At 42.1% G+C, this 12,283-nt stretch overlaps 1 protein-coding gene across 4 annotated transcripts in view; it reads right to left on the bottom strand.

The window, feature by feature from the left end:
• Window positions 1–5,885, bottom strand: part of mvda (mevalonate (diphospho) decarboxylase a) — a 30,627-nt gene extending 24,742 nt beyond the window's left edge. The window contains exons 1-2 of one of the 4 annotated variants that reach the window (XM_052028095.1): window positions 5,674–5,826; window positions 5,326–5,518 (exon numbers count right to left, since the gene is read on the bottom strand). In XM_052028095.1, the coding sequence (XP_051884055.1) occupies window positions 5,326–5,395 (70 nt within the window). In that variant the 5' untranslated portion in view covers window positions 5,396–5,518; window positions 5,674–5,826. Of the gene's footprint in view, window positions 1–5,325; window positions 5,544–5,673 lie in introns of all 4 variants that reach the window. The other 3 variants (XM_052028097.1, XM_052028094.1, XM_052028096.1) reach the window with 3 other exon arrangements.
• Between the last annotated feature and the right edge of the window lie 6,398 nt (window positions 5,886–12,283).

The raw sequence follows: 12,283 nt of genomic DNA, 5'->3' as shown, positions 1-12,283 counted from the left end.
GAAGAAGGAGAGAGAGAAGGGAGAGAGACACCAGCTTGCTTGTTTTCTCTATCGATGGATGAGAAACAATAACTGTGTTTGCCACTGAAATCCATGTATGGAAGTTGGAAGTAATCCGGTGGAGTTCACTTTGCTGCTGACCTGTAGAAGGAAACAGGTATTTGTGTGTGGACGACCACGATTCGGATGCTTTTCGGGGTGAGGAAGTCACTACCGAGTAAACACTGAAGTGTCACTTGGGTTCCATCGTGGAACATTTGGATTTCGTATTTACTCTCTCTATGTTTCTCTACGTCTACGTCTTATCTTCTGACAACGGTGGTTGTTGAAGAAGCCCTTACTCAAGTTTCACCTTATGGCTTGCGGAACTGAACTTTAAGAACCATTCCTGAACTGGGAGTTTGGGACTTTGCCACACACACAAGAAGAGTTTAGTTTTGGGGTTAACGTTCAAGGTTTAAAATTTTTGAATTCTAACATACTAACATTTTTACTTTTATTTTACGTATTATCATAAGTAGTGATTAATAAAATAGTTTTTAACACTGAATCATGCTCAGTGTGTTTCTTTTGTTGCTGGTTCGTGACAACGGTCAAAGGCCTGCAGGAATACCTGGGGATGGTCAACTTTTACCATAGGCTCATCCCTGCAGCAGCCCGTATCATGTGCCCTTCGTTCTTGCTGATGTCCTTGCCCTTGCCAGACATCGCCTGGAACGACGAGGCTGCGGCTGCCTTCGTTAAGGCCAAGGACGCCCTGGCAGATGCCACGATGCTGGTACACTCTAGGACAGACGTCCCAACTGCCCTCATGGTGGACGCATTCAACACCACGGTTGGTGGAGTACTGGAACAACTAACCGAAGGCAGTTGGCAACCCTTGGCATTTTTCAGCAGGCACCTTAGACCACCCAAACTGAAATACAGCGCTTTTGATCGGGAACTTCTAGCGCTGTACCTCGCGGTCCGGCATTTCCGGTACTTTTTAGAAGGCAAGCCTTTCACCGCTTTCACTGACCATAAGCCTTTGTCCTTCGCCTCCTCCAAGGTCTCCAATCCCTGGTCAGCTCGTCAGCAGCGACATTTTTCCTACATTTCTGAATTCACAACGGATATCCAACATGTCTCCAGAAAAGACAATGTCGTTGCTGACGCACTTTCCAGACCGACCATCCACAGCCTGTCCCTGGGTGTAGACTACACAGCCCTGGCTGACACACAGCAAGCCGACGACGAGCTGCCCAGCTAGAGAACTGCAGTCTCGGGCCTGCAGCTCCAAGATTTCTTAGTTGGTCCTGGTCAGCAGACCCTCCTTTGCAATATCGCAACAGGTCAGCCCCGCCCTATAGTTCCTGCAGCCTGGCGGAAACACGTTTTCGACTCGGTACACGGGTTGGCGCACCCGTCCATCTGATCAACTGTCCAACTGGTCACCAGCAAGTTTGTCTGGCACAGCCTGCGCAAACAGGTCAGTGAGTGGGCCAGGACTTGTCCGCACTGCCAGACCTCAAAAATCCAACGACACACCAAGGTCCCGCCACAGCAGTTCGAGCCTACCCGTAGAAGGTTCAACCACATCCACGTCGACCTAGTCGGTCCTCTGCCAGTTTCAAGAGGAGCCCGATACCTCCTTACCATTGTGGACCGGTTCATGAGGTGGCCAGAGGCAACCCCTTTATCCAACATCACGACTGATTCCTGCACCCAGGCGCTGCTCACAACTTGGATCTTGGGTTTTGGTGTTCCTGCTCACATCACTTCAGACAGGGGCACCCAGTTTACCTCCAGCCTCTGGTCTGCATTAGCGAACATGCTAGGGACGCAGCTGCACACCACCACAGCCTACAACCCTCAATCAAACGGGTTGGTGGAACGTTTCCACCGCCATCTGAAATCAGTCCCGATGGCCTGCCTGAAAGGTCCTAACTGGGTCGACGAACTGCCTTAGGTCCTGCTCGGCATACGCACTGCGCCCAAGGAAGATCTCCACGCTTTGTCAGCTGAACTCATGTATGGTGCGCCCCTGGTCGTCCCAGGGGATTTCATACCCACCCTTCGGGGCCAAGAGGAACAACCCACGGCAGTCCTGGAAAGACTGTGTGAGAGCTCGGCAGCTTGGCACCAATTCCCACTTCACGGCATGGTCAAACCCCATCCTGTGAGCCCAAGGAACTACGAGACTAAGTTTGTTTTCGCTCGCAGGGGCACACCTGGGCATTGTTGCAACGACCATACAAGGGGCCATTCCTGGTCATCAGGAATAATGGGTCCACCTTTATTTTGGACACTGGGGGCAAGGAAGAGGTTTTCACGACAGACCGCCTCAAACCGGCCCATTTAGATCTACAACAATTGGTCGAGGTCCTAACACTGCGACACAGAGGCCGACCAACTAAGCAACGGCTAGCACAGCCTGCGAACCCTGGGGACCGTATTGCCGGTTCAGTGGGGGGGGGCGGTTGTGTAGCAACTCACCATCCGAGCAAGCAAACCAGCTCAGCGGTTGGGTCGCGCATTGTCGGAGCGGCGAGGCCCAAGATGGCGCTGGGCCTTCGTCTTCCCCGAGCGACAGGTAGAACCTGTGCGCAGGAAAAGTTTGATGACGTAGCGCACACGTCATTTCCGTTTCCGGTGGACGGGAACCGTCCCTCTTAAAAGGCCTGCTCAAGGCGGGAAAATAAATCAGTTTTTGTTCTGCAGCTCATCGACTAGTGTCTTACTTTCACATCACGGTAGCAGCTGCTACAAATTATTATTTTGAGTGAGAGGAAAGCATAAAAATTGAATTTAACAGCAATTCATTAACTCTGGAAAAGAAAGCAATGGTCAATACTGGAACTAAGGAGGTGCAGCACCACAGGTGTGAAACAATTCATAGTGGCGTCAAACCGAAGTTAGCTTGACAAAAAACAGAAAACTGTGGGAATACTGGACAGGTCAAGCAGCAATTCTGGAGTGGAGTGTATTTACCTACATTAAAAACAAGGTTATTAGGGAGAGGGTAGGACCACTCAAGGACAAAGGAGGAAATTTATGCCTGGAGCCAGAGGAAGTGGGCAAGGTACTAAACTGAATACTTTGCATCAGTATTCACCAAGGAAAAGGATATGGAGTATAGTGAGATCATAGAAGAGTATGCTGATATTCTTAGGCATATTGATATCAAGGAGGAGGTGGTATTGGGGCTCTTGAAGAACACCAAAGTGGAAAAGTCCCCAGGGCCTTATAAAATCTATCCGAGGTTATTGAGAGAAACAAGAAAGGAGGTTGCTGGAGCCTTGACAGAGATCTTTGTATCCTCTGTAGTCACAAGTGAGGTTCCAGAGGACTGGCTAATAGCCAATGTTGTTCCACTGTTTAAGAAGGGAAATAGAGAAAATTATAGGCCAGTGAGCCTTACATCAGTGATAGGGAAATTATTGGAGAAGAATCTTTGGGATAGGATCTACTCACCTCTGGAAAAGCATAGACTTATTTAGGAATAGCTAGAATTGCTTGTGCTGAGGGTCATGACTTACAAACTTGATAGTTTTTTTTGTGGCGGTGACTAAAGTGATTGATGAGAGCAGGGCAATGGATGTTGTCCATTTAGCAAAGCTTTTGACAAGGTCCTCATGGTAAGCTGATCCAAAAGATTAAGGCACATGGGATCCTTAGAGAGTTGATAGATTGGATTCAAAATTAGCTTGAACATAAAACATAGAGGGAAATGGTAGAAGAATGGAGTCTGTGACCAACCAGCAGTGTTCTGCAAAGATCAGTGCTGAAATCACTGTTGTTCGTGATATATACACACACACAAATGATTTGGACAAAAGTGTAGGTGGGTTGATCAGCAAATTTTGCAGAGTTGTGGACTGTGAGGAAGATTGTCAAAGGATTCAGCAGAGGTGTGGGTAGAGAAATGGCAAATGAACTTTAATCCAGAGAAGTGTGAGGTATTGCACTTTGGGAGATCAAATGCAAGAGGAAAGTATATAGTAAATAGCAGAACCCTTAGGAGTAATGATATGAGGGATCTTGGGATGCAACACAAGTAGATAGAGGATAAAGGTGGTACACGGCATATTTGCATTCATTAATTGGCATATTGAGTGTACAAGTCATGTTGCAGCTGTATAAAACTCTGGTTGGACCACCTTTGGAGCATTGTGTGCAGTTCTGGTTGTTGTATTACAGGAAGGATGTGGAGACTTTGGGGGGGGGGGGGGGGGTACAGAAGAGGTTCCCCAGATATTGCTTGGTTAGGGAGCATTAGCTACAAGGAGAGGTTGGACAAACTTGGTTTGTTTTCTCTACAGCATCCGAGGCTGAGGGGAGATCTGATAAGTATATAAAGTTGTGAGAGGCATAGAAAGGGTAGATAGTCAGCATCTTTTTCCCAGGGTGGAAATGTCAAATACCAGACAAGTACAGGAAGGAGATAGAGAGGCATAGAAAGGGTAGATTGGTAAACTGTACCTTGGTACATGTGACCAATTTACTAATTTAAGGAGAGAGGTGGAAAAGTTTAAAAGGAAATTTACAAAGCAAGTGTTTTTTTTAATAAAAGCAGAGTGGCAAGAGCCTGGAGCCTGCCAGGAAAAGTGGTGGAAGCAGATACAATAGCATCAATTAAGAAGGCATTCAGACAGACACATGAATAAGCTGGGACTGGAGTGATATGGACCGTGTGGAGACAGAAGGGGTTAGTTTGGATTGGCATTGGCACAGACATCATGGGCCATTCTTGTGCTGTACTGTGTTTAAAAGTGGAGTTAACTTTTCAGTTCTTTTATCAGAACAAGCACTATGACAAATGGCTCCAATACCTCTGATACCAGTGCAACTGCAGAGGAATGTTATCATTGATACCAACATCTGGATTTTTGTTTAAGTGAACATCTGCAGATGCTCAAAGTTACTGTCAGTTTAACACAATAACGATGAACCAAAAGATGTACACTTAAATTGTTATTATCCGATTTGGATGAAATTATTAGTAAGCAGCTCAAGTGTTCTACTTGTTCATGAACGTTTTCATTCCTTACATTTAATAAATTCACTTTGTTTCAGATATTCGAGTACATCCATCATGAACACCAAATGTTCTATCATGTTATGGCTGAAAGTTAGAATCATGCACTGCGCACATTGTACACAAAATCATTACATTTTAAAGCACAGAAGGTGGCCATGCCGTTTAAGAAAGCTGCCACGTTTAATCCCACATTCCCAGGAACAATATAATTTGAGCGCCTTAAAATAGCAGGTGTGCTGATGAGAACATTAGGAAACAAAGGGAGCAGGACGAAGCTAGTTCTTAGATCCAGCGTCAGTACTCACAGTATTTTATTACAGCAATATTCACTGGAGCCGTGCAGGTAACCCGCAAAATGTTCCTGTCCTCAGCCATCAACACGGTGCAGCTGCCTGCCCAACTGTTGGGGGCCAGACGTAGCCGTCAATCACACCATCCTGCTACCTTTCCATCGCTTCACGACGATTGGCTGAAGGTTCGCAACAGGCCACAGCGACACTGCCAACGTCATCAGACGAAACGACTATCAACCAATCAGAACCACAGCACGATCACCACGCGTTGTTAACAAGCCACCCCATATCGACCAATCAGTGGTAAGGAGAGCACGGCTGAACGCCGGCGCCATATTTATGCGGGGCTAAGACGCTTACCATCTGCCGCTAACGTTGGTTGTTGATTTTCGATCGTTAATAAAGTTGAAAGCATAGGCTGGGTCTTCTCACACGCCGTTCACCTGATATTTAAGTACTTACGCCCGCAAAGCGCGTCAATCCTTCATTGGGTTTGAAGGACATTCGAAGCGCGGCGCCAGCCTACTCTGTGCGTTAAGGTCACGTGGTCTGCTGGCCGCAGGCTGCGAGCATCAACCCAGCTCTGTCCAATGGCGTTGGAGCATTGCGGGGGTGGGAAGAGTTTGGCCGCTTCGCTGACGGTGGCACTGGCGAACAACAACTTGCCAGGGCTGGGGGCTTCAACATCAGATTTGCCCAGAGGAAATGTGAGAAACAAAATGTAATAGGAGCAGAAAAGCCAATAGCTGGAGATGCTGAAAATCTGAAATAAAACCATAAAATAGTGGAAGTATCCAGCACGTCGAGGGGAGAAAGCTCATTGACCTGAAACGTTAACTGTTTCTCTGACCTGCTGCTGGGCATTTTCTGTTTGCTATAGAAATAAGCACCTCCTCGAACTTGGTATGAGACATTTAAAAGCAGCAATGAATTGTTTCTACCTTCCTATGGATAAAAATCTCCAAGTAACATTTGACAGCTTTCAATTTTTTTATATACCGTTCACTTCCTCGCAAATTATTTCTGCGAACTTATAAAAGTAGAACACAGTCTTTGCGCTTTTGCGTTTGTTTCGATGGCTGGATCTTTAAAAATATAGGATGAGGAAGAGGGCTGTCAAGGAGAATGTTAACATTTACCTGCTCCCAGGAATCCTGGATGTGGATTCCTGTCGTGGTTACCTGCCAAACTTTCAAATTGGCTGGCTGCGAGGTGAGAAAAGGAGAAGCAAGATGATAATGCAATGCAGGAGGTTCTCTTTGTCCTTGGTCTTACCATATTATTCTTTAGTTATTTTAGGCTTTAGTTATATCTTACCTTTGAAGTTCTGAATATTCAAGCCTAATCAAACACCTGTAATAATTCAAATTGGGTTATGATTTGAAGACAGCACTGCTGCATATAACATGTAACGGTTTCACTCAATCAGCTCTTCTAAATTTGACTCTCTCCTCGTAAATAACTGATTATTGGAATAATCATGAAAATTAAGTATTGAATTTCTCAGTCCATGTTACTAGGAAAGATCTTGTCTGCACTCCATGCACATCAGGAAAATGAAGCCAAGTGAACAATGATCCTTCCATTTTACATTGAATAGATACAAAAATGTAAATCACATAATTTGATTGTTGCTTTTGGAAAATTAATTCTATGTGTCATTTTCTTTTAAGATGCCACCTCCATGTGGTTCCTGGTCTGCAGGCAAACATTGATATTACCTGGATTGCCACGAGTGAGGCCAAGATACTGCTGCAAATTGTAGGAGATAGTTGGAGGTGGGAAATTATTGCCACCTAGCACATCAGACAGGCAATCTTTCTTTGGCTTTTCCTTTTGTAAGCTTAAACAGGCCTTGACCATAATAATTAAATTGAACATTGTCTTAGAATAGTAATATTGATGTAGGTATGTGGATGATGTGTGATAATAATTGGAAGGATAGAACTTTTAGAAGACTTAATTCTGTATTTTAAGTTTAGTTGCTTTGGAGTTTCTCAGTTTTGCTTCATGGACTGATTTGCATATGGATCTTCGTATCAGCTGGAATTATCAAAAGTTACAGCACAGAATAAGACCATTAGCCCATCACTCTTATGTGACCACTTTGGTCAAATTATCTAATTAATCCACCCCAAACAATAATAATTCTATGATAGTGACTTTTTCTTCATTGTCATTGTCATAGATGGAGATATTGGAAAAGATAAACAGCCTGTTATGGCAAATTCCTCATGGTCTTTTGTTTTCTACTCTAAGTTTTTCTAATGCATAGATCCCAGACTGGTTGAGTATTGAGCACTGATCCTGCAGTTCTCCAACCCACTCAGTGATAAGTAATATGAGGAGAATATTAGAGTGAAGGGACATTTAATACAACTTGCCTCAAATACTTCAAAGCAACTTTCACATCAGTTTTAAAAAGAGAACATTTTTGTTCTATCTTGTTTATTAAAATAATCTTTTTCTCAAGTAATGATAAACTTCCAATAGCTATTAATGTTGGAAGTGCATGTTAGCTTAAACTATCATGACTTTAAATTTTACTTCTGGTTTGTGTGTTACTGATCTAATTTAGGATGTCAGGAAAAGGTATCAGATATAAGCTTAGGATCCAGAAAAATCAAAATTAACTTATTGTTTGTTTGCCATGGGAAGTGTATAATATAAAAGCTAGAACTCTAGAAATTCTGATGCAACTCAAAAATGCTGTAAATACTCAGCAGGTCAGATAATATTTGAGGAGAGGGAAACAGTTAAAATTTCAGGTTGAAACCTTTTCATCAGAATTGTATAATAACAGCTCCATGTTAAAATGCCAAACAGAATTTCATTAGCTTTTTCTTTTTGCTGATAAAATGGATATTGGGTGGGGAATAAAAATAAAATAAACTGACAATTTAGATACACAAGAAACTGCAGATGCTGGAATCTGAAGCAACAAACAAACTGCTGGAGGAACTCAGCAGGTTGAGCAGCATCTGTGGGGGGGGGGGGAGAGGAATTGTCGACATTTCAATTTATTTTGATATGCTGAATATTGAACAGAAAATACTGGCACTTTTATAATGTACATGATTGGCCAAAGCAATTTTTGTTTGTTCTTTTCAGAGGTAGAAAGTAAATACTGCTAATACACCAAAAATAGCATCCTGTTGAAGTTTGTCTGGTTTGATCCCTGAGGAGGTTTAGCAAACCAGCACTAGGTGGCACATCACACATTACACATCACACTAGGTGGCACATTTGTGAAATGTACTGAATAAAATTGCTTGCTTGATCTGTTATTAGCTGCATAATGACTTTATCCCCTTCTCTGCTCTACTTACAAAGTTAAGCTCACTGCACTGATGTTTTGTTCTTTCAAGTACTCTGAATTTTGCTTGATTTTGTTTTTTAATTGTTTTTCTGGGATTTGTAACAATGATCAGTTGGTTGAGCAGTTGTCAAAAAGGAGCTACACCCTTTGCCTTCAGGAATAGGTTAAAATTTAAAAGAAAACCTTTGCTATGAAAAGAGGGGAAAAAAGGTGGCATGTATACAGGGAGGCCAGTTTTATCGTTGCAATTTATTAACATTGACAGTCACCCATTCTTTAAAACTGTTCATCAGTTTTTTGGCTTCTATGATCACAGCTGAGTTTCAAACATGTTGTAAGCCAGTTTCTACATACCTACATATCTAGAAAGTGACTGGATTTGGGACTTCTGGCTTCTTTTGCCATTCCTTGGGCTTGTGGATTGTGACCAAGATCTTTTGTTTAACCATTTTGGTTTGCTGAGTGTCAGTTAAAGTGCGTAGTTTTAAGCATTTCATCCCTGTTCCAATCTGGCCAAATAAATTCTTAAATTGCTGACAGCGTGGATACCGGTTTCAGATTAAGAGGACAAGTTATATAAACTAAATGCATGCTGCCTTCTATGGAATGTAGAGAATTTAAGGAGTAATATGATTGATTGTTTTGGGCGCTTGAAAAGACTTGCTAGGGTAGCTAAGGATTGTGTGTTTGTTGATAGGGAAGTCTAGGACAAGGGGATATAACCTTAAAATTGGAGCCAGTCTGTTCAGGGAAGGGCTAGGAAACACTCCTTCACTCTAAAGATAGAAGTGTGGAACACCCTCTCACAAAAGGCAATAGCTGTTACCTCAATTAATAGTTTTAAATCTGGGATTGTTTTCAGCCAAGTTAAGGAGTTAAGGAGGGTTGTTGCAGTCAGGGCATTGATTTTCCATGATCACAGTGAAAGGCAAGACAGGCTCCAGGGGCTGATCGATCTTTTCCAGTGACGAGGTTAGGATAGAATCTAACATTTTAACGAGACATATAGTGATGGCCCTCTGACCAATGTGTTCTAAATCACAGCCATGCCAGAAAAAGTACCCCCACTTTCCTGGAGCCATCTGATGAACTTGTCTTGTGTAGACATAGGTTCTAAATGGCAGCTCCCTGGTTCCACCTACCTGCCCTTCACTTACCTTGGTTGAGATCAGTTAACTTACCACATATTCAGAGATAAAATTAGCTGGTCAGTTTGATCTGCACACGAATGTGTTTCTTATCATAAAACTATATTATTCTTAATTTGTGTTTAAAATACTTAAGTCATCCCTTTAATTTCTACTATTTGCTGTGAGTATCATTACTGTATCTTTTCTGTTCTTTGTATGTAATTTGTGTAATCTGGAATCTTTTGTATTTTAACCAGGCTTTGGGGTTGTTGGAGCAATAAAGTGATTTTAAATTTAAAAAAATATAGGTAACCATAGGGTTTTTCTCTTTTTAGACACTTGATCAGAAAGGTTCTGTACCTTTCCTAGGATGACAATGGTTGCAAACCTTCCTGTAAAGGCAGAAGTATCAGTGCAGCTAGTGAATTACAATTTTCCTTATTCACCACTCTTATAAAAGATTAAAAACACATACTAATAAAAAGAAAGCAAGTATAATAGAACCTGCCATGCTTACCACGCCATGCATTGAAAGTGGTAATAGCAGAGAGATGTTAAATCTTGTTTATCCTAAAGCCTTTAACAGAGTGTGTAACTGGATGTGTATCAAGTACATTGCACTTCCATGAACTGATGGTAAACAGCAAATAGAACATTGTTAAAAACAAGACAAACAAAAACTCAAAGCTACTATAAATCACTATTAGTTACAAAGGAACAGAAAAGATTCTAATTATTTGCATTCAGTTAATAAATCAACTTGACAATAGTTGCTCAAAAATAGAGAATTGTAGACAGAGACCTAATACATGATTTCAGAATTCTTTATGTTTTAACTGGAGGAAGTTGTGGCTCATCCAAGCTTAGATGTCAGGAGATACTCTGACAATACTGAGGTAGCAGAGGGTTTAACTGAGCAGGGTATCCTCTCCGCATCTACTCTATCCAGGCCTTTTAATATACCTACCAAATATTGAAAGACCTGGATAGAGTAGACATGAAGAGGATGTTTCCAGTAGTGGGAGAGTCTAGGACCAGAGGGGCACAACCTCAGAACAAAAAGACGTCCCTATAGAACAGAGATGAGGAGGAATTTCTTTAGCCAGAAGGTGGTGAATCTATAGAATTCATTGCCACACACGGCTGTGAAGGCCAAGTCATTGGATATATTTAAAGTGGAGGTTGATTTGTTCTTGATTAGTAAGGGCATCAAAGGTTATGGGGAGAAGGCAGGAGAATGGGGTTGAGAGGGAAAAAATGAATCAGCCATGATCGAATGACAAAGCAGACTCGATGGGCTGAATGGCCTGATTCTGCTCCTATGTCTTATGGTCTTATGGAAGATGAACCCTGGGTATATGGGTTGGAAAATTTATATGGATGGAAGGATGTGGGGGGGGGGGGAGGTAGGTGGATTAAGATGAAAACTGAATTTTCTTCAGGTAAAGAATTTTCATTATGGAGTCTGGAAGAGAAAAGGAGAGGACAATTTTAGGAGGGAAAGTTAGTTGGGATTTGCTGCTGGTAGTTTGTAGTGTGAAGTTGAAATGTAAACTTCAAAATGAAATAAATGTTAAATTTTCTTTGAAATGAATGAGATTGCCCACTTGCAAAATTCAGGGTCAGAATGGTTGTTGAGCAATAAATTTATCATAGTGCACCAGTAAAATCTCAGTTGCACCTTGTTCAACTGGGCATAGAACTCTCAGGAGCCCATTGGATATTCATTATCATTCCATCATGAAAGTAACATCTGTATTGTGCATGTGCAGTTAAATTAAAATATCCAGAAGTTGATGTCAATGGTTATTTGTGGAATCCAGGAATCCAACCAGAGGAAATGTCTATCCTGTGGGAAGGAGTTAATTCCAGGAAAATGCATACAGACCTGAAAAGCTGCAGAGTGGACATGCAAAGCCAGACTGGACATGCCAGATGTCCAACAGAAGGAAGTGCATGTGATGAAACTTCAGTCAAAAGGCAGAAAAGGGAAAAAACAGGCAAAGTATTTCAGATATTGCAAATATTATAGACAGCAACATGAATGGCTGAAAAACAAATATCCTGACTACGGGAAAAAGTGTGCATGATGTGGATGTTGAAAATCATTTCCAAAAAGGATGTTGAAAGTATGGATTAAAAAAAAGATGAGCTGTGCAGTAACGGAGATAGGCTCAGATTCAAAATACCATTTGAACACAATGTACCTGTTGCCAAACAAAGTCAATTAGTGGAAGAAACACCTGATGGATGTACTTAAGTCATGATGTTGGTGCATGGTCAGCCAGTCATATTTCACTTTCATTCTGGAACAATACATGATGTGCTTCTGAAGTAAGCCAGGTTAAAACTAAAGAGCCATGTGGTGATGATGTATAACAAGGTTATACTGAAGCTTGCTGGGAGATGTTCACCGAGGGTTGTGAACCCAAAGACTCAGCAGAGCAATGATGTGGATTTCTTTGTAGTAGACAAGAAAGATGTCACAGTTTTATTTGGAAGTATTACAGTGAGTAAACGT

This window comes from Pristis pectinata, chromosome 13, assembly GCF_009764475.1.
Source record: "Pristis pectinata isolate sPriPec2 chromosome 13, sPriPec2.1.pri, whole genome shotgun sequence".
NCBI lineage: Eukaryota > Metazoa > Chordata > Chondrichthyes > Rhinopristiformes > Pristidae > Pristis > Pristis pectinata.
This window is presented reverse-complemented; position numbering and strand designations above follow the sequence as displayed.